We start from the raw sequence: 23,122 nt of genomic DNA on the forward strand, positions 1-23,122 counted from the left end.
CCAGCAGTAATATTGTTATTGTTTTGTTTGTTTTTTCTTTTACCATATTAGTCTTTTCCAGCACATTTAATTAAATTCAACTTAATTCAGCTGAACTGATCTAATGTTTATAGACAATTTAATGCAGGTATTTGTGAATAGTGTGGTCAGATGTAGTAGTTTAATGAAAACATTAAAATATTTTGGTACTTGATGATAATAATAATAATAATAATACAGATAAAATTAATCGACGTGCAATAGTTGTGTATTTGTCACTCAACTCGACCACGTTAACTGCCAAATTAGAGTTGGAGTCATTGTAGTTTTTACCAGTTCACTTACGTCTCACTGTGACTAATAGTACTTGAGGACTAAATAGGCTGATAAAACAACAACAACGACAAATCTCTTTCAATTTAGTGAATTTAATAAAGAGTGGATGGATGTTGATGGCGTTGCCCAGGGAACGTAACAGCAACGTCATCGCGTTCGTGCGTCCAACTCTTTCCGGTTCGAATAGCAGCCATCTTGTTTCCCCTTGGTAGCTAAATAAAATAAATAATACGCTGAGCAGGACTTCACTTCGAACCCGTAAAACAAAGTGAGTAAGAAATCAATATTCGTTTTGAGTGTGAAACGTTTACAAGAAAGGAGTGCGTGTTGGGTGGAAGTAGGGGCAATTAGTTCACTTTTTTTCATTTGCTGTTCTTGACCAATAGACGATTGTTTTGGAAGATGAACATAGGCGCCATTTCCCTCCCCGCTCTCTGAGGCGCTTATTGGTGGCCCGCTGAAGGGATCACGGGCGGTCAGGAAACTGATGCTCTGTGTCCGCCATGTTGGCTCTTGTCTGAGTGACTGTCAGACGGACTGGCCATTTCTACTGGGCCCCGAATGGCGTCAGTTGCAGAACGAACTTAGCCCTAAAAACCTTGATTGGTGGAATCTAGTCCGAGGTTTGATTGGTCTGAAGGACAGATCCAAACGTTGTCTTTATTGGTTAGACTGCTTCTTCCTAGCTTTGGAAAGCTTTGCAAACTTTCATTTGATGGCAGGACTCGTTGTCCAGTGATGATTAAAATTACACACACTGCGGATGGTCACCTGTGCTGTACAACAGTCACCAGTGTACATCTCCTACAAGCTAACATTAACTTCACTAACGTTAGCACGAAGTCCCTTTCAACGGTGACCACCACCATAACGCTAGCTACTGGTGCTACATGTGTTTTTCATTTTGCTGTCATACGTGTTAAGCTGCTGATATGTCACAGCAGTACGGTGCATTGAAATATTGCAGTTTATTTTAGCGACCTTACTTTGATAATTACATACGGTCTTACGTCTGCTACCGGGCGGTGTTGCATGGGTTTCATTGTATCCGGCTAGCAGCTCTGTTATCCTAACTGGCTTATAATATATAATGTAGCGACCCAGTTAAAGTGCGACACGGTATTAAAGGCTGACGCGTTAAAGAGTATAGTTGCCCTATTTCCAGTTTAAGTGCTCAACACTATCTGTGTGTAAATATAAAGTGTGTCTGTTTTGTTACTCGGGTCAGTGTTAGCAACAGACCAGTTCTTGATAGAACTCAATGGAAATACCTCATGACGCTTGAATACTAAAAAATAACTTTAAATTTAGCCACAACAGACAGAACGATAAAGAACAGTCATTCAGCATTTTTTCCTTGCAGTGATTAGAAAACAAACTGCATTTAACCCATCAGAAATTATCTTCTTTGCTATATGCCCTGTGAATATGAGTTTCAAAGGTGCTGTAGTTTTTCCTATTCATTGTTAGCATTGGCGACAGATACTGGCTGAAGTTTATTGTCTTACAGCCATTTATACGGCTTAATTTACTTTTAATATTTTAGAATAGTTATAATAATGTTCTGTTCTTAATTGTCCTCTGTGCATGCCTATTTAAAATTACAGTTACATTATATTTACAGTGTCCTGATGAGGTTCATTCATACATCACGGAACTTAATCCCTGAGTAATTTATGTGCAAGTCATTCATCTAACCATTTAATTAAGCAGGTGTGCATGTATTTTTGCATGTTTGTGGGTGAATGCATGGCATGGCCTTGCTACCCGGAGGGTGCTGTGTGTATATGGAACCTAAAGTCTGGCAGGTGGATGTTTATCTCTAAACAGAGTCAGTGAGAGCAAACATGTCCCTGCTACGGGCAGCATGGGTCATGGGAAGGTCTCCTTTGCACGGTGACCTTGCCAGGTGTCATTACTGTGGCATTTTGGGTAGCCAGAATGCACCTACAGAGAGAACTGCTCTGGCAGCCATGCTAGAGAGATTAATCTTTGTGCAGCTGCACTCTAATCATTAACTGGATCGCTGTAGTACCTGCTCTAGTCCCCATGCTCCTCACTAAAATAGAAAAGGGAACATTTAGCTTTGTTTCTCCTGAGTCTCTATCTGTTCTCTCGCCCTCTCTCCACTTGTTCTACCCCTCCCATCCTGTAACAACTCTCCTCTCTGTCCTTCTCCATCCTTCCGGTTCCCCTCCCCCTCTAGGTTTTTCATTGATGGTGCAGGTTTGCTCTCTTTCTCTCTCTCTTAAGCTTGTTGTGTTCCTCGCTACTGTCAGGATTTGCAGTAATATGCAGCAGAAAGCTTCAGGTCATACCACCATCCTTTGGACAAGTTAACAGTTAAAAGCTACATGAACAAAAAATTTGTTACCCTCACACCTTCAGTTTCCGTTCTTCTCACCACTTTATCGTTAAACCATTACGCGTCTTTATGTGGAATTACTGATGCAATCAGAGGTGCATTAAACACCGCGAGTGTTGCACATGAGCAGCAGTGTCCTGCTTTGGTGTTCCAAAGTAAAGGTTACTGTGTAGTAAGTGTGCACATTAAACCAATGACTTAACAAGAAGGACATTGTATGACATTGCTGACGTGGTTTTTTGATGACGTTTTAATTGTGGAAGTTGCTGCGAGCGTAGTTTTTAGAGTCAAGACAACAATGTCTTTGTTTACAGACTTTCACCCATATCTTAGTCTTGTTTATCCACAAATAGGACAAGAATCAAATGCACTCCTTTTCCCCCTGTTCTGTGTCTGCTCACCAGTCAGCTGATTCTTATTCATTTTGTGCAAAGCACTGCAATGGTTTTGCAGTAATTAGTTTTTGTGTAAATTTGATTGACACCATAATTAGGGTTTCATTGGATTCATGTTGTGGTCGTAGTAAGCTGCACAAGTGAACGTTCCCATGAGTCATGAGAATGTGTTGAATAAAGTCTAATTCAATTCAACTAATTCATATTCTAAATGAATAATGAGTGACCATGCGTGTGTATAATTTTGTTCCTCTGTTTGCATAATATTAAGAGTACAATGAATCTCATTATGACAAGTAGGCTGGTTAGAGGCTAGATGTTTGCAGTGTGTACCTGTGGCTGTGAGCAAGGATGAATGAGAAAGCAAGGACAAAACGTGTATGTGTGTGTGGATGTGCATGTATGCCTGTGCACACGTATGAGACAGGAGTCTGCCTAGTATGCTTTTGTACTTTAAATCATGTGGATGCAACATGCGGCATCCATTCTGGCACTTGTTTTAACCAGTGAGGGCGAGCGTGGCTGCCTGCATCACTGTGCTGTCAGCCTGTAGCGGCAGAGGGGAGGCGGGGCAGAGGGAGACATTTAGTTTGACATTGTAAATAAGCAGAGAGCAGTTGTCAGAGAGCAGCCCGTGGAACCTTTCTCATCCGTCCAGCAGCAGGAGAGGCAGGGAACGCCTGAGGACAAACCATGCCGAGGCAAGCCACCACGAGCAAACCCTCACACACTCCCCGAAGAGCTTTCCACAACTTTATTTGCTCTTTTTCACCTATTCTCTTCTTTACTCTCTCTTCCTCTTTTCTTTTCCCTGACCCCTATCCTGCAGCTCAAGGTAACTTAGAGCAGGAAGTTGGCTGTCGGTAAAAGGGGGTTGGGCGGAGGAAAGGGGAGGAGCAGGGGATGTGTCAGAGCTGATTGGTGTGTGCAGTATCCAATAGCATAGGAGGACCCTGTTCTCTCACTGGTTGCAACTGTTAGACTGAGGTGGGAGCCGGGTGTAAGGCGGGGTTTGAGTATCATGTAGCATGCTAGATTGATTACTCTTGAATGTTAAAGGGGAAGGAGGCTAGAGATTTTTGTCTGTGAGTCGGGAGTGCCGCTTTACTGTTTGCCTGCTGTTGCGCTGTTGCCTGCTGCTGTGCTGGCTTTCTATTCCCTCTTGCCCTCTTCTCTACGCCGGGCCAGGGGTCAGCTCAAAGACAAACGCACAGGTCACTGGTTGGAGAGAGGGAGAGGGGTTAGAGAGTAAAAAAGACAGAGAAACACAGAAGGTCAGCGAGTTGAGGGGACTTGGTCAGAAGAGAAACAGGAGAGACGGGACTGTATGTTTAGGCAAGAAGGAGGACGCTGGGGGGCTGCTGAAGGAGACAGGGCAATGTGTAAAGGGGGAGTGGGAGAGAGAAGGGGGGAGGGGTAGAAGAAGGGGGGGCTTGCTTGTCTCTGTGTGTCCGGGCTGAGAGCTTTTTTAAAGCCGTCCAGTGGAGCCTGAGTGCCTTTTGTCTGTTGATACGATCAGGGAACTGGAGGAAGTGAAGGAGCTTGAGAGAGTTTTTCTGTCAACCTCTGTGCCTCTTCTTCCTGCTGCCGCTGCTGCTCTCAAGGAGACTTGAACGGGGCTATCTGTTTCCCTCTATACTGCTCTGCTCCGACAGGGCAGATTGTTCACCATGAAGGGCACAGGGGTAAGTCTGACCGCTGAAAACACACATATAGAGAGGAGACTTGTCAAGTTGGTTAGACTTGGAATTTCTGAATAAGTTGTTCTCTGTTCGCTTTCACATGTCTTCTCTCTCCATCATGCTCTGCAGTGATGAGACTGTGTCTGTCCTTTACAGCCGTCCTCAGTCCCCCTCCCTTTCCTGTCCTGTAGTACTCTCCTTGGAAGATTTGAGTTGTGCATTTGTGTGTGTGTGTGTGTGAGTGTGTGTGTATTTCTCATCAATGTCCTTCAGTTGTCACTTCAGTACAGCATTGATGGTTCATGTTGCATTTTTTTGTGTATATTTCCATCCTCAAAGTAGCAAGAGAGAGCAGAGTCTGTCTGTGGCTGTCACTTGTTGTGTTTTGACTTTGGACGACCACACACACTTAAACACTTACCCAGTGTCCAGATATCGACTGCATGGAAGTGCATAGCTGCCAGACTCTGACTCTGTACTCCAGTGTGATTCACGGTCTTGATGGTATTGTTGTCCTGGAGGCCTGTGGCCACAGAACCTCAGGTTGCTGGTTTCAACCCCGCTTTCCAATGCAATGTCCTTGTTTACATGTTAGCTACAGACAGTGACGCAGAGCTGAGCAGCAAAGATGGCATCCATGTTGAAAGGAGATTTTGTCATATATGGAGGACTCCGAGAGGATATTTCTCAGTGTTGTTGTCACTGTTGGTGTTAGGGGTCTCCAGGGGTGGAGGTGCAGCTGGTTGCAGTGACCTCAGGACCCCTCAGGCCCCCTCCCCGACAGTGTCAGACGCCCAGATGGGACACACTGTCAGCCTGTCAGCTTCAGGGGCAGGGGAGGCTAATAGTTTGATCTGATCTATTCTGATGGAATCTTTGGAGGGTGCCTCTTCTCTCACTTGCCTCTGACTCCCTTTCTCTCCCTTCCCCTACTCCTTAATTGAAAGTTTCCATTGGTGCCTTTGACAAAACAAAGTCCCGTTGGGGAAAGAGAGAGAGAGAGAGAGAGAGAGACTGAGAGAGGGAGACTAAAAATAACTCTTAAGTTGAAGCCCTTGCTGCCAAATCCCAGGGCTGGCTGCTGTCTGCATGCGATTTGAATATCATTTGTGCCCTACGTTGTACCATAGGGAAACAGGGGGAGGAAAAAGTAAACGACACATGCAAACCACTTAGACATAGCTAGGCCTTTCACCTTATCACCACTGTGCATTCACTCTTTTGCCCTTGCCCCCCCCCCCTCTCGTGTTTTTACACGTGCACACTGTCAGTAAAGACAGTGCGTGTGGGCAGCCAGGGGGAGTCAGCTGTGTTCCAGCATGTAATATGCAGGTAGCTTTAGCCCTGCCTACTTTGACGCCAGGGACTGGGCCTAGCATTGGATGAAGGTCACAGGAATGTGAGATTGGCTCCCTGCAGTCTCTCTGTCAGCAACAAGAAGGAAACATGTAGCGGGAGATGAGAAGTGAAACTCAAAGGGGGATACAGAACATAGCTAATATGTTAAGTATGTGATGTTTTTATTAAGCTTCTTAGAAAGTACACAGCCTGAACCACTGGGGTCACTTAAGTGCTGCAGTGAAAGTTGAAAAACGTGTCCTTTTCTATCCTCCCCCTGTCCCTCCCCTTCTCTCTTTCATCTCTCTCTCTCTCTCTCTCTCTCTCTCTCCCTCCTCCCTCTCTGGTTTCTCTCTCTCCTCTGTTGAATGACCTTGGGAGATCAGTGACTAGCACTTCCTGGAGTTGGCTTGAAGCAGAACCAAGGGCAAAGTTTGCAGGGCTGTTTGGTTGCCTGGATCGGTCCAGCCATGCCAAAGAGATGTTACACTGCAGGTCACAGCGAGCACGTCTGTCATTATAACCCTGTCTGCACCAACATCTGTGAAAATGTTGTGCATTTCCCAGTAGTTAATCTGTAATTTCTGCCTGGGAACTTCTTGTTTTTTTGTTTTGTATGAGTAAATCATTTACCCTGCATGTTGTAACCATGCCAGTCTGTATGGCATTTGTGATTGGGTTCATCAAGGTGAACACTTTAATAGTTCAGGAATTGTAAATACAATCCCTTTGATTTATGGCCATCGTTTAAACTGAATGTTTGTCAGTATGACATTTGTTACCCAGGCTGTATTTATTCCATGTGTTTGGTTACAGTATCTCAGAATAAAACTGTCGTAAGAAACAACTAATGTTAAACATTAAGCGGTTCAATGATATATCCTGGTTTATGGTAATGTATGTTGTGTAAACACAGCTCCATTCGCTTCTCTGCTTTGGAGGCCAGTTGAAACCTAGCAGACGTCAACCTTTAGTGACCTTCCTGCAGAACTGTCCATTCTGCATCATTGACAGTTTCACCCAGCACCATGTGGGAAACTGACCTCTTGCTAAATGCATGTTAGTGTAGCAACACTCATCTCATATTTGGTTCTATATCATTAAAGAATGTCTTTCGTTTGATTTCATCATTTATATAGAAACCAAGTGGTTACAAGTCCAAGTGGGTACATATTTGGTCTTTGTGCAGCCTGGTGTTTTGACTGTTAGTAAGCATGAAGAGTTATAACGTGGAAGGTTACTTTAAGGTCATAGTATGTATCTTTTATTCCCTCCTTTCTGTCATGCCCTGGCTCTAACATTTGTCAGCACAATTTATGCCATTTTTTCTCTTTTCCACATTATTAACATTCACTGGTGTTCAAAAAGGAGTGGTAAAAAATTGGACTGAACTATATTCTATACAATTATGTAATATGCAAATATTTTCAGCAATGCAAAAAAAACCAAAAAAACTGAAGCAGTCATCTGAACTGTAGCTGCACTAAGTTACTGTTTATGTTTTAATTTTTGAATGATTTACCAATGTAGTACTTTCTCGCAGCTTTTTACAGTCTTAGACTATTAAAATTAATTAAATCAGCTCTGACAGTTTCTTTGTGATCGAGGTTTAAAAATTTTCACTTAACGAAAATTATACTTGCCACAAAATGAGGCACTTATGTGGTACAGTATATACCGCGTTGCTTCTGTGTAAGTCAGAGGCAAATCTGCCTCTGTGTGAAGTGTCAGCCCTGCTCCAGGGAAAGATCTGGGATGAGATGAATTCTTCTTCAGCACAGCATCAATGTGAACCTGAAACACCTCAGGGAATAGTTGACTCTTCTGCCTCAAATAGGCCTTCAGGTTGTCCCTAACTGCCTTGCCTCATTACCTATCAACTACACTCAGCAAAATTAAGCTCACTTTACACCAGTTTTCACATGATTAAGGGGCAGTTTACTGCAAAATATTTCACCTTACCCAAAGAGCAGTTTGTTAATTTGCTCAACTGTACTCTCTTTTACAATGATACCTATGTGTGAAGTAGTTTGAGGCTGAAAACTTTGCAGCGCCTCTTTGCTCTTTCACTAATCTTAAAGAGCAAATAAATAGGCACATGGCTAGGTGATACTATCTTGTTGTTTTTTCCGGTCTTTAGCCCTTCTGCCTGAACTGATCCAAGGTCCTATCAGGTTTATTTGGACAGGAATTGAAGGCTCATGTAAAGTGGTGTGATGTCAGAGTTGGAGCGAGTTGCCAATGCTGCTGTGAGTGGCCACTTGATGTGACATGCCAGCAAGTGATAGGGGGAGGGAGGAAGGGAGGGATGAGAACGAGAGAGGAGAGATGCAGGTCCGGGCTGCGAGGACAACATTAGCGCTGATTCAGCTGCTGCAAGCGGAACAACATTGACTTTCCCAGAGAAGTTGGAAGAGGGGGATCAGGTGAAAGTAAGTAAGACAGGATGAGAGGAACACACACCCACGAGTGACAGAGAGAGAGAGATGGGAAGTACTGGAGAAGAGACAGGAAGAGAGATGAAGAGCTGCTGTAGGAGGAAGAGCAAGTTGCTATGTTGGACAATGTCGACAAAGTGCAGACCTGACATTTGTCCTCATAGATACACATACACAGAGTAGAGTTCCTAGGAAACCCAACACCGGCATCTCTCTGTCTGGATGACCTGATGAAGGACAACAGACCCGCAGGGAAGAGGAGAGGAGAGATGCACAGTGCAGAACAACACAATGTACCCTAATATAGCATACAGTACCAACTGTATGTTGTAGAGTGATCCACTGCATTATCAAGAAAAACAAGCTCACATGAAAGTACAGTACATTAACAACATTTGTAGACACCTCATCTAGAGCAACTTACAACACTGACAACAGGTAGTAAGAAGTGAACCGGACTTAAGAGCTTTACAAATTCTTAACAGATTTCCATTTAAGAAATACTTCAAAACTTACTATAGATAGGAGACCTGAACTACAGGAGCAAATGGTACTTATCAGTGCAGATAGAATAAGCCATCTTGATGCTGGCTTTCTGTAGTTATCTGTATCAACCTCCAGTACATTATAAGTTTTATAATGCTGACATTTATTAGCTTTTGGGGAGTTTCAAAATTGATTTTCTTTGTGCAGTAGCTAGCCCCACTCAGAGTGTTTATTTTACTAGACCCAGACCATAGAAGGTGTTAAAGTCAGCAGAAGACATTGTGTTCTGTATTTGTGTGTCAGACATTAGCGTTCTCCCACGCAAACTTTCCATTGATGCAAAGCCTTGGGAAATATGGTAATATTGGTATACTGTAGGTTGAACACAGTGGCTTGGAGGAGCAACACTCAAGGGCATGCTGATACTCAGCCCTACTCTCTCACATATGTTCTGTCTTTACACCCCACTCACACTTGCTTTCTCATTTCTTCTCACATATTGGCTTCCCCTCCTCCTGCTGCTGCGGTTAGTGCGTGGCTGTGTATTTAGATTGAAGGTCACAGGGGCAGAGAGAGGGGGTTGGGGTGTATGTGACTTAATAACGGCTCTCTCTGAGTGTTTTGAAAGTAAAGGCAGGAGTTCAGGAGTAGTGGGGTATGTATGAGAGCAGGAGGAGGAGCTGGGGTGGCCTGTGTGTTTTACTTATCTTTTTATCAATTGAATCATTTGCTATTTTAACTCCTATCCTCCTCTGTTTCCTCTGGGCCCCAGTGTTGTTACCATGGTAATTAGCCTGATGGTTGTCTGTAATGCTGTTAAATGAAATTCCTAATCACTGTTTCTTATTGGTGGGAGAGAGCCACACAAGCTGGCAGACAGTACAGGCAGATACACAAGGTTGTCTTGTTTAATGTGATCATAAGATCAAGTGCTGATACCGTAGTTAAAATGCCATTTAAAACAAATGGCTCTCCTCGCTCTTTGTTCAGCCTATTTTCATGGTCATGGTGCTGCGAAGTACACAGAGGCAGCTAATGTACTGGCAGAGGTCAGTTCACCCATCAGGAAGAAGAGGAAAAACTACACTTCCCATCAGTCATTCCTGCCGCATGGAATGCTGGGATTGTTCTAGTGACTGCAGGATTTCAATCAACCTTGAAATGCAACTGGACACTGGAGCATCAGACAGAGAAGGGGAGACATTGTCAAGGTCAATCACTAGACTGGCATGTCATAGCTACAAGCGGCCTGATTGATTTATATAAAGCCCCCCCTCCCCACTGCCATTCTGTCTCATTGATTTAGGTTACTCTCTGTCCAAAACTGAATGACAGAACAGACCGTAGCAGTGCTTCTTCTATATTATTTAGTAACTTCCACAAAGGCCAGAGAAAGCGATCGTTCCTGTCAAAAATCAATCAGGTAAAGGTTTTGTACTTTGAATTAGTGATTTATCAGTGTAAAATATTCACAGCTGCACTTAACTGGTATGAATAAAGGAGCTGACCTGGACCCAAAGTCAAAGCAACACCACTGTAACAGAACCTAGAGTGAGAGAGACTGGATGTGTTTGAAAGGCCGTCTTTTAGTATTGTATTGGTCTGTCAGCTGGACCTGAGCTGCAGCCATTCATGCCTGTTGGCCCAGAGTTAGAAAAGAAAGGGAAGATAAAGAGGAGACCCCCTCTTTTCTCCTAACACTCTTTTTCTTTGTACTGTCATGTCTCTCTCTTTCTCTCCGTGTCTCCCTCTTTCTGTCTCGTTTGACCCACATAGCTAGTTTGCACAGCAGTCTGACTGCGGCCCTGTCTGTTACCTCCCCCTGTTAAAGCCTTTGGCACTTTGTCTTAGCGCTGGATTAATGCTGAACTGGACAAGGCACTACCCCTCCCTCAGCAACACACACAAACACACTCCGTCCCCCTTGAGTAGCCCCACACACTCATCTCTTGTTCTGTCCCCCCATGTCTCTTTTTCCTCTCCCTTCTGCCGAATCTACTGAGGTAGAGAGAAAAGGGAGAGAGTGAAAGAGTGCGATCCAGACACTCCAAGCTCTGCGTGCTCAGACAGGCAGGCCAATATTCCCCCAGCAGATTCCTGGCATGCCATAGTAACCTGCTGGATCCTCTTTCAAACCGTCAGACCCCTTGTAGAAGCACTGGCTTTTATGTCTGTATGCATGTATGTGGAACAGTTGCTCTATTTCACTTTTCAATTTTTGATGCAAGTTTGCAAGCATCTGTGTGTGTGTGTGTGTGTGTGTGTGTGTGTATGTATATATGTATATATTCATCCCTCAAAAACTAGAACCCAGTGTTGTCAGGGGATTGTTTCTCTTTGACACAAACACACGTGTCCTCAGTGCACGGGGTCACCAGCAGCAATTGACTCGCACATAACATGCTTGAGTTTGTAGAGGAGCTCCAGCTATGGGCCAGAGGTGACAGAGTCATTCATAATCAGGGAGTGTGCAGCTAGTATGGTGGTGGGTTTTTGGGCATGTCACCATCCCACTGGGGCTCTATTTTAGATTTCACTGTATTATAATTATAGGCTGTGATAGGATATGCGGTTGTGACACACAGGGAGAGCTCTGGGCAGTGCTGGCCTGGCTTGGACACTGACACTGTATTCTGTGTCCTGGTGTCCTTTGTTCTTTGTGAATGACCTGTTTTTAGTGTCTCTGAATCGTCACATCATGTCTTTGTTTTTTATTTTTCTAACAATTAACATTTTGCTTCTTTCTTTCTCCTCTGTCATCCCTCCTTATAGCAGGATAGAGGATGTCCGCAGATGCGTTTGGAGCCGGGAGCAGCGATGCCCAGCAAACCCTGCAGTCCTTCTGGCCTCGTGTCATGGAGGAGATCAGGAACCTGACTGTGGTACGTTATGCCCACTGAAACATAGAAGACATACACATACCAGTAAATGTAACACTGAAATTCAGTGGTTTTATATTATAGCTCGACACTAAAACATAACTCCCTGTTACTTTCAGAAGGATTTTCGTGTGCAGGAGTTGCCTCTGGCTCGAATCAAGAAAATTATGAAGCTGGATGAAGATGTCAAAGTAAGAAGCGAGTCTGAATAAATGACAATAAGTAGAGACAATATTTGTTATTTGGCAGTTGTATGTTACAAGACAATTTAAACTGCTACACTATCCTCTTCATGACACTGAGAGGTTAAATCCACTGCAAAGAGAGAGAGAGAGAGAGAGAGAGAGAGAGGTTCACTTAAAGGTAAGACTGGGGAAAAATAGTTAATAAAGATAGTCAGTTAATCTTGACAATGATTTAAACACATCTGATTTTACTTAAATTTTGCTGATATATATGTAGAGTATACATTTTGATTATTTTGATGCCTTAAGGCCTCATGGATAACGTTCCTCAGCGTTCCTCAGAACACTCAGCGCCTGCTGGAGTCAACACCAAAGATTATTTATAATGGAAAAATATTATCAGCTGTTGCACATTTAGCAGTGCTTGTTGATAAGAAGTCCATTATTTTATATCAAATGGATTTACATCAAAATATTAACAATGTGCATACGGCAATCAACCATCATTAAGTGAAATTACAAAACTGACTGTACAGCCATTAGAAGATAAGAGGGTTGGCTTGAGATTTTTGCTGCTTGTTTACTTTTTAAAACATTCAACATTGCTGCAAGTAGTGGTTTATGTCAAACAGCAACTGAGTAAAATAAATTACCAATCAGAATTTTATTGGGCTCATTATCATTGATAGCAATTACTTAAAGCACACCTTAATACCAGTACTATTCTTTCATATATTCTCAGGTTATCCCTGGCTCTTTGGGGCATGTGTGCTCTATTCAGAGGAACCTACCCATCTCCTAACATTTGTCAGTAGCATTCAACTAGGCAGTTATGGCACATTGAGGAGTAATTCTTTCCTCCCCATTACACCAGATTATCAGCCAGTGCTGTTCATAGTCTCCAAAGAGAAAGCCTTGGAGTGTGTGTGTGTGTGTGTGTGTGTGTGTGTGTGTGTGTGTGTGTGTGTGTGTGTGTGTGTGTGTGTGTGTGTGTGTGTGTGTGTGTGTGTGTGTGTGTGTGTGTGTGTGTGTGGGGCTTGAATGTGTCGTGTCGAGCACTATCCCCTTAGTTAAGCGGCAGCTTATAGTGGTAAAGAGATCAGGAGATCACAAGCATATCTGTCTTCTGTCAGCCCTGACACGGTAGCTTTCACTGCATGTGTGCAAGCACATGTAAGTAGTGTGGAATTATTACAGTCAATTTACGCTTCACATTAATGTCCATATACTGAAACAATTATCACATGGCTTGGTCTGAGGGTTCAATGCCACTCAATATGCGGAAGTGGAGTGTCAAGCTAAGCAGTTTGGCACTGCTTATGCCTGCAGACCAGTGATTTTTTTTTTTTTTTTTTAACAATGAAGAAATCACTTGTTGTTAGGGAAAAATAAGGGTTTGAAGGTAACGTACAACTGTAATAAAAGGACAGAAAAGTTAAAGTGTTTTGTGTAGAAATAATGACATCATCCTGCTTAGCAATATAGTCTGTTTGAGTTGTGCTTTGGGCTGACACATTAGCATTTTTAAACAAATGAATTATTTTGCAGCACCTGTGAATGCCAGGCAGCCTTTTGTTACTCAGGTCCTGAGTGATTCATGTTCATTGAAGTTAAATAGTCTGTGGGTGTATTTAACCAAGTGTAATTCTATCTCCTCTATACAGATGATCAGTGCAGAGGCCCCGGTCCTGTTTGCCAAGGCAGCTCAGATCTTCATCACAGAGCTCACCCTCAGAGCTTGGATCCACACTGAGGACAACAAGAGACGCACACTACAGGTCAGACACACACAATGAGTTGTGCAAATTCTGTTCTCCTCATCCTTCTTTTACGTCTTACTATCCTCCTTGAATGGCATACAGAATGTGTTACCTTGATCAGATCACACCTCACCACACTACAAACTGACTGACCTGTCAATTTTTGACCACTGTCTCCTTCTGGCTTATTTGCTGGGACCATCACATCCATCTACTGCAGTAATTACGTTACTAAATTTTCATTTTGTTTCCCTGCCTCTTTCCTCCCTTTGTACATATCCTTATTCTGCCACCTTCTACCTTGCAACTTCTCCCACACCCCTGCATTTAGCTGTAATTTTGGTTTGTTACTTTCTATTCACTGAGTGTCTCTGTCTATGCGCATATACAAGCACAGGCCCCATACCAGCATCCCCTTGAGGACTATCCCTCTGTTTAGTTCTTTCTCCCTCCATTGACTTTGAAAGCAAAGCCAGGCGGGCGCCGGTGACCCAGTTTTCCCTCCGGTGCCATTTTGCCTGCTCTGCTGTCCCAAACTTGAATAAGATGGACCCTGGAATGATGCGAAAGGGAAAGGAAGCAGAGAGCTTTAGAGCGCTGATGGGAGCAGTTGGGAAAATCAGGCTAGAGTTTGTCTCACCTGGATGTCAGGAGGGGAAAACTGTGGAGCAGAACACGAAAGCCCTTAAGTCCACTTTATCCATTCACATACCTCTGAGAGATTAGCAGCCCATGGATATGTGTGTGTGTGTGTGCCAATGCAGGTAGAAAAAGAGACAGGAAAAAAGAGGAGACTAAAATTGAAGACCTACTTTGGAAGTGTGTTCACTTTCCTGTTGTCTTGACTTATCTCTGTCCCTGAGCCCTTTGTTTTTAGCATGAAACCTTCTGTTGTTAGACTCTATGCTTTAAATAGAAACTTCATTTACTGTGCAGGTTTACATGTTAATTACATTTCGTACTACAGATGGCACACAAGGTACTTGTGACGCTTCACCTCGTGAATGTGTGATTTTCCGGTGTCTCAGTGAGGGAAAACGGTGCCTTCCATTTCCACATGTTCACACATACACACATGCGCTGAGCCCGAGTCCTATTGTGAAGAGGGCACGCCAGTTGGGGTCACCATAGCAACGCTCATCAATAGAACAAGTGTAGATGTGACCCGGTGTTACCAGATATTAATCAAGCTACTATAAATAGCCTCTAGTGCAGAGAAGGCCACAATGGGGGGTCCTGACAGCCAATATCCTGTGGAAAATTCCACAGAGACAGCACACTGCTGTGGATATAGGAAGGCATATAGCGGCAGAGCGCATGCTCATAAGGGCAGGAAAACGTCATTCTTGTTCAATTCCACCCATCTCACACACCCAGGTTTATGATTGTGGTTGTTTTTTTTTAATCCATTTGCCTTTATTCATGGTTTAAAAAGAAAGTTTAATTTTCAATAAACTTGGTTGCAACTAATTATTAATTTTAATTATCATTTAATCTGCCAAAAATTTCCTTGATCAATTATTTTGTACAGAAAACAAAGGTGTGAAGGTGACAGGTTGAAATTATTTGTTGTGTCTGACCAGTCCAGCAGTCCAAAACCAACTTGTACTAAGCTGGAAAAGCCAATGTTTGGATTTTTTTGGTTGAAATGTGACTCAAATTGTTAATTGATTATCTAAATAGTTGCCAATTTTCTATCAACTGATTGTTTCAGTTCTAAACATATGCCATCTTCATTTGAGCTTAGTTGTCAAAGCAAATGCCTGTTACAATACTACTGGGAATTTCATTTCAGTTCTAAAGTAGCCTCTCGTGTGGCTATTTTGAGAGAGTTGATCTTAGGCCTTGAGGCATGTTTATATATAGGTTGCTGTATATATTGACTATGACCTAATCACCTTCTGTGCCTGTTATGTTTACAGAGGAATGACATTGCCATGGCAATAACAAAGTTTGACCAGTTTGACTTCCTGATTGACATCGTGCCCCGGGACGACCTGAAGCCCCCTAAACGACAGGTAGGGAAGCATACACCTCCAGGATAGTCTTAATACCTGCACAGTGACAGGCAAACAGCTCGTGTATCCAAAGTGTTTTTTAGTTATTTGAAGAATAATTAACTCACATATCAAAGTTAATCTCAGGTGTGTTTCCATTGTTGGCAACCTGGAGGGGCTGTAAACATCCTTGACTGGAAGCTGGGGTTTGGACAGCAAGGGCTTTCAGTCGGATGTTTGCAGCATCTTATTGCCTCTAACAGCCAACAGTAACCTCAGGAGTGGCACTAGTTATTTCAGTTAGCAGTTAATAGTTACTAGTAGTATCATGTGTTTAAACATGCCCCTTTGCAGAAACTAATTTAACGAGTACAGCAAAGGAGAACAGCATGTTGCTTTGAAGTTTTGCTTAAGCAGGAGATTTATGTACTGTACAAAGATTTTGTATACCAGATGGAGGAGTGAGATATTTAAATTTGTTATCAAGTAGACTGTCTCCAGGCATGTAAACATCCTACACTCTCAGCTGTGTTGTCATGGAGCTGGGAGAGGGGTGTTTACGCTTCTGGTGATGGAAAAACCTCATCAAGATGAAGCCACGCAGAGAGGACATTTAAATACATGAATCAATGAACTGTCAAATTATTTGGTTATTTCAATTTTAGTTATTGGATTTATTTTCTTGATGAAGATATTCACAAATATAAATGTTGCAGGTGCAGGTGCATTGGAAAGTGTCACAATTTATTGATCATCCTAACGTTTAGTCTCTCTTGACGGATCATCAGAGGTATTTTTAGTTATTAGAGTTACAAATGTTGGAGGCACATTTTTGTATAAATTGCTCTTGGCTGATCAGAGTAAAACATATCCCAATGTTCAGCCTTGAATGCCTCCAGGCCTGCAGTGTATGGTATTGACCAGTATGATCCCTGTAATGGAGCTTACGTTCAGATTGCATTACTCCTCCCCAGCCACATCCCATCAGTTATTTATCAGACCTGCTCCTCTCTTCTGTTACACCTACAAAAATAATTCATGGAGATGTAATGGACTGATAGGCCTCCTTCGATGTGTGTGTGTGTGTGTGTTTTGTTTCTCATCTTTAGGAGGAGATGCGTCAGTCAGTAGCTCCAGCAGAGCCAGTGCAGTACTACTTCACCTTGGCCCAGCAGCCCGGAGCGGTACAGGTGCAGGGAACACAACAGGGCCAGCAACCTGGTGCACAAACAGCCACGACCATCCAGCCTGGACAGATCATCATCGCACAGCCGCAGCAAGGACAGGTATCACCATCGCCTTGTATGAAGAGCTCTTCTCGGTGTCGGTCACAAAGCATTCAGAGTATATATCATTTGGGCTATGAAGATTTAAAGAAGCAGAAACAAAATGAAACCACTGCCCCTACCAGTTAACGAATCCTACACTAAACTTCAAGAAAAAGAGTGTGTGTGTGTGTGTGTGTGTGTGTGTGTGTGTGTGTGTGGGCGCGTGCATGTGTATCTGTGTTAAAGGATTACCTCTCCCCACTGGTGTTAGGTAGCACATTCTAAACTCCACCCAGTCCTGGGAATCCCACTGCAAAAGGCTTCAAAGTACTCAGGTCATCATCTGGCTTTATTGACACTAGTGTTCGCTCACATTCAGGAACTGACCACTCTCCCACCAGCAGGAACCTCAGAACACACCCAGTGCACATAACAACACATGTGCACACCCTCCCTCTGAAACCCTGCAGGGAAAACATTTGATCTGAGCAATTTGCCAACAGAATATTTCCTCTTCCTTTATTTACTTGAATGTATGAATTATGTTCATAAACACGCCGTATCTGGTTGATTGAAAAATTGTGCTATCGGTCCCGGTTTATTTTTGCGATATTGTAGCCGGTAAAACCTACACATATACAGCTGTACAGGGTGTGATTCATGGTTGAGTTACTGAAATCATATAGTAAGCAGTGTATGTTTTGCCTTTCTAAGTAAAATACACAGTAAAAAAAAAAAAAAAAAAAAAAGTGTCATCACCTTAAAAATTAATTATCAAACACTGGACTTTTTCTCTTTTTGCTGTTTCTCATTCTTACTAAAACCGTGTGTTTCAGCTACAGAAAAATGAGCTGAAAGAGACAAAAAGTGGAAATCAATAAAATTTCTTAATGGAAGCAAGTCCCTAGTCCGTGCAAACACACACACACACACACACTCACACACTCACACAGCCTACTAACGAAAGTGCATTCCCCCTCAGGATCACAGTGTTTCACTAAACAGTAAGATAACAAACAGGCATAATTAGGAACACTGTTCAGTTGTCTCTCTTTCTAATGATCTCAGTCCGACTACTTTTGCTCTTAAGCGCTTACTCTCTGCAGCTTGGTCTCTGCATGTCATGTAGCTGTGCTGCTGGGCTGCTGTGCTGTTTCGTGCTGCTTCAGCAGACTGCCTTTAGCTGAGCTGTCATAGTCATTTAGACCTGGCCTGATTCACCAGCGCTGCGACTGCTGCAGTCCCCGCAGAGAGCAGGGAGGTCGCACTGTGACACTCACCTTACGTAGCCCTCATTGTAACTTATTTACAAGCTAGCACTTTAAAAGGTGAGCCTTGAGGTAATCAGTGAAAGGTTTAAATTTGACTCCCCCAAAAAAGGTATTTGGTTTGTTATCTCCTAATGCACATTTACATCCCTGCTATCCCTCTTCTTTCTTCTTTTGAAGTGTTCCCTGATGTAAAAAGAGTTTGGGAGCCTGCCACTTCCATCGGACACATGCTATGATTAGTACAATAGATTTGGTCTGTGAAGGGCGTTGTTAGCAGGAAATCCTATAGAATTAAGAAGTATAAAGAACACAAAGAAAAGAGAAAGTTAGAATGGTGAAAGGTGATGTGCAGAGATCTCATTTCATATCCTTTATTTATGTATCTCTGTGTCCATGTGCAGAGTTTTCAGTGTTACTCGTTGTTATTGTTGTACCAATTCTGTCATTTTTCCTTCACTTCACCAACTCTCTCATAAGGACTTATGAAACCTTAGTTGGCCTTACTTGTGATGTTCGTGCATTTTAAATACTTGTCCAGACTCCACCATTACTATATTTTTGTCATTTCACTTGATCACTTCACTTTATCATTTCTCCTGTTTTAGTTGCCTGTGTCTTAACCATGCTCTTGATTTGCTGCTTATATGTCACTTTTTGCTGTGTTAGCATTTAAGCTTTCTATGCATACACTCCACACATGCTTACATTCATGCGTTAAGTTGTTGCTGTCGCTGCTTTCTCACTGTGTGTCTTTCTCTCATTTTCTCATTCTATTCTGTCGGCCATCAGATGCTGCAAGGTGCCACCATGCAGCAGTTACAGCAAGTGCAGGTGCAATCACAGGGCACACCCATCACGGTAAACACACATGCACTCATGCATTTATATGTTCACTAACCACACGCAGAGGCCAACGCCTCAGCCCTGTAGGTGCCTGCTGCCTATGAATTCGGTCCTACTCAGATGACTGAGGTCTGTATGGGCGGCCACAGCATGAGATCAGGTGGCCTTTCCTGGATAGTGTGACAGACAGAAGAGAAAGAGAGTCTTGATACCTGCATTGTCACCGTATGTCCCCATGTCTTTTGTTCCGTCCTGATGATCTTCTAACTCACTTTTAATATTTAAGGATACATGAGCTTCATGCTTCTGGTTAAAATCACATTCCAGGGAAGTTAGTGATTTCCCGGATTTGCTTTGTGTTAATCTTAAACTACATGCCTGTACTAGTTGTTCTTCAATGACTAATGTGTTACCTCTGTCTCTGTCTCCTTTTGTCTGCCTCTCTTTCTGCTTTTATCTTTCTTCTTCTCTCTCTTCTTTTCTCTCTGTCAGAGTGCGCCGGTGGCCATGCAGGTGGGCGAGGGCCAACAGGTACAGATTGTCCAGGCTGCAGCGCCTCAGGGTCAGGCTCAGACTGCTCAAGCTCAGGGTCAGACCATGCAGGTCATGCAGCAAATCATCACAAACACAGGAGAGATTCAGCAAATCCCGGTAAGAAATGGCATCAAGCTGGAACAGAAAAGCGATGGGAACTCAGGGGAGGGATTTGTAGTGTAGCACAGAAGGTCAAGCAGTGGGAATCAGGTTCAAACAGACGAAATGGCTAAAGTGATCTAGGGTTTGACACTGTGGGATTGCACAGACATGGTGTTTTTAGGGAATTATTATTATTATATATATAATTATTATTATTATGTTTTAGAAAGTTATCCAGTCACCAGAGAAAAGTGAATTATTCTTGCTGCTGTTGTCTATCATAGGAAAATGGCTGTGACCTCTGCATTCAAATGACCTTTGCTCTTAACAAACTTTGTCTCCCCCTTGTGTTGCTTGACTGTAGGTGCAACTAAACACAGGCCAGCTTCAATACATCCGTCTAGCCCAGTCTGTCTCCGGAGCACAAGTGGTCCAAGGACAGATTCAGACTCTTGCCAACACCCAGCAGGTAATCACCACAGCAGCATGAATAACATTCAAAAAACAAATGAGAAGATATCCAAACATTTACATTGCTGAATTGTTATTTTATTTAACTTGTTTTGCTTTCAGATCACACAGACAGAGGTACAGCAAGGACAGCAGCAATTCAACCAGTTTACTGACGGACAGGTAACAGTTGCAGCAAATATATCCAGTGTGTCAAAGCTGTAGAAATGACATTGACATTTTGAGCTATGTATTGTATCTTCTTGTATCTCTGATTTGTTGCCAGGTGCCACCTGACACACTGTCTTTGTTTGTGGCTTGTTGGCATTTCTCATTTTAACTAGTGCAGACACCTAGCTGCTAACCAGCTGACATGCGCTTCTTGGAGGAAACTATGATTAATCCAGCCTTTATCTAACCAGGAAAGCCTTATTTAGATTAAATATCTCCCTTTTCCTGGCAGAGATACAGTTACAGACAACTATCATCGGAAGATAATACAAAATACGTCAGAATTAGCCAGAAATGTAATTATGCGACAGTGAGTAAAATTTCTAATCCAATCAGATAAAAGGTGTTTTATTCTAGAAGCAGCATAAATAGCATCTTGTAGCAACCCAAGAGCCGTCTAAAACGTTGTCACCATGTCATCCTATTAAAATCGAACCTCACAAAGACCTTCAACCTTTGTCCGTCTCTCTGTTTCACAGCAGTTGTATCAGATTCAGCAGGTGACGATGCCAGCAGGACAGGAGCTGACCCAACCAATGTTCATTCAGTCCACCAACCAGACGGCTGACGCACAGGTCACGCAGGTCAGCACCGACTGAGCCCAACCAGGAACCTTTACTTCCCACACACACACAACATGCACACCAGCCCATGTGACGCTGACAGATGCCACCAACTTCGACAAAGGACGCTCAATAACCTTGATTTTAAGCACTGCTCATTTAGACAAGGGACCTGAAATCTTGTAACACTCATTTTTTTTGTAATAAATTTAGTACACTGGAAAACCAAAGGGACACCGATTAACTCCTTCACAATCACATGCTAAGTTGCATCCATGCTCAGATACCATTGAAGTTTTTGTACTTCTGTCACCCACATGTGTAGAGAAAATATGCATCTACTGCCACAGCCAACCGTCTCTCCACCCACTAACTCTTTTCCTCTTGTCTTTGTCCAAACTTCAAAGATTTTTAAAACATAAAAAAGTGTGTGCTTTCTTCTTGACATCTTTCTGTCTGCTCTCCATTTGAAAATGAATTGGAGAACGTGTCTGTCTCTGTCTACATGAGGTACATCTGGTCAATCTGTGATAGAGGAAGCCATGGGATTCTTCACATCCTGCTTTCCTTCTGGTGGAAAACCCTGAATTATACCTTCTTCTTTGTTTGTCATTAAATTGATGGATGAAATGAAGCCATATACCTCAGATATCACTTTTTACAGCAACGCAATCTAAGGGATCTTGAGAAGAAGTTATAGGTTCACTGATAATTTCATGTAGTTTCTATGTTGTGTTATTTTCCGCATTGACGATGAAGCATGACTTTGTTTTAAGGGCTTCAAACTGTATAGGTTAACTGTGTATGTGATGGCGTGTGTGCTTGCGTTTCAAGCACCCACACTGCAGTCATCTTTTCTCTTCCATTTTGTTTTTATTCACTCACTTTCTTCACCCCTCTGTCTTTAGAGCGGGGAAGCTCTTCTCTGCCTCTATGCAGTTTCACACAACCTTCTCTACCCGGGTGGTTTTGGAGTCTTGTGCCCTGGTTTAAGTCTCATGTACAAACACATGACTCCGTCTGGAAAAAAAAAAAACAAAAAAAAACACCCTTTTTTATAGAAGTTGTTTTTTTCCAAAACAAATGTTTTTCTCTTGGTTTTGAAATGTTTGGCATCATATCTCCCCCCATCATTTTTTGTACAGTAATGATTATTATTAATGTTCTTATTATTGTTGTTTTTGCATGTAGTTCAAACTGCCAGCATGACATGCAATAGATAGGTACAATTTTATTTTTGATGTTCCTTTTTGTAAACAAACTTTGTTTGTGAGAAAAAATAAAAACCATAACTTGTCTAAGAGTCCTGTTTTTGCAGAATTACTCTGAGTTTGTGTTATTACGCACTGATCTTTGTTTAATTGTTCTATTTTCGGGGGAATTAAGCACCTCGCATGTGTGTGGACAGGAGACAGGAGACAAATGCTTCAGCACACCAAGAGATAAGACTTGAACCAACCCAATCACCAACCTTCTCTATTTCCACATAGACACATCTCACCAGCAGAGCCCAGAATATCATTGTTCATCATCATCATCGTTGCATTTATAGCAACTTTGTCTAATAGGTGTGAAATGAAAGCTCTATTATAGAGCAAGACATATTTTAAATGTTCGACAGACTCGTTTTAATTATGGACACAGGAAAATACTGGTGGTTTTAACCGTGCTGTTGTGAGTGTGAAATCTGTGTTGTTTTCCCAAATGGCCATAGGAGGGCAGCACTGATCTAATAAACTGTAAACGCCACTGATGTCCTGTACTAGGGCACCTGAGTTATTGCCAAACACAGGTGTACAATTTTTCACCGGGGGCGTTGTTTAGGGAGTACAGACGTCCGAAGTGCACAGCACCACAATTGTCTGGCAAATCAATATCTACCCATGTTGCACCCGAACCAGACCATATGAACGCCACTAATCTTATTTCTTTTTGCTGCACTCCTCGCGTGCTGGAAAAGCTTCATATGCCACAAAGGGCAAACAGTTAACAATAGAGTCACGAGTTATTTGGCTGGAGA

At 42.7% G+C, this 23,122-nt stretch overlaps 1 protein-coding gene across 12 annotated transcripts; it reads left to right on the forward strand.

The window, feature by feature from the left end:
- The first annotated feature begins 440 nt into the window (after positions 1-440).
- On the forward strand, positions 441-22,405 carry nfyc (nuclear transcription factor Y, gamma). 12 transcript variants are annotated; one of them, XM_071500807.1, is made up of 11 exons: positions 441-583; positions 11,792-11,901; positions 12,018-12,089; positions 13,748-13,861; positions 15,766-15,861; positions 16,950-17,126; positions 19,169-19,237; positions 19,715-19,873; positions 20,223-20,327; positions 20,432-20,491; positions 21,019-22,405. In XM_071500807.1, the coding sequence occupies exons 2-11, from the start codon at positions 11,803-11,805 to the stop codon at positions 21,136-21,138; spliced, it is 1,071 nt and encodes a 356-aa protein (XP_071356908.1). In that variant the 5' UTR covers positions 441-583; positions 11,792-11,802; the 3' UTR covers positions 21,139-22,405. The 12 variants fall into 12 exon arrangements, with proteins under 12 accessions (XP_071356908.1, XP_071356913.1, XP_071356918.1 ...); XM_071500812.1 differs by having other exon boundaries at positions 12,021-12,089; XM_071500810.1 differs by having other exon boundaries at positions 558-583; positions 11,795-11,901.
- The last annotated feature ends 717 nt before the right edge of the window (positions 22,406-23,122 follow it).

Source organism: Trachinotus anak, unplaced genomic scaffold (assembly GCF_046630095.1).
Source record: "Trachinotus anak isolate AG129_WGS33_773 ecotype Australia unplaced genomic scaffold, CSIRO_AGI_Tana_v1 ptg000016l, whole genome shotgun sequence".
Lineage (NCBI taxonomy): Eukaryota > Metazoa > Chordata > Actinopteri > Carangiformes > Carangidae > Trachinotus > Trachinotus anak.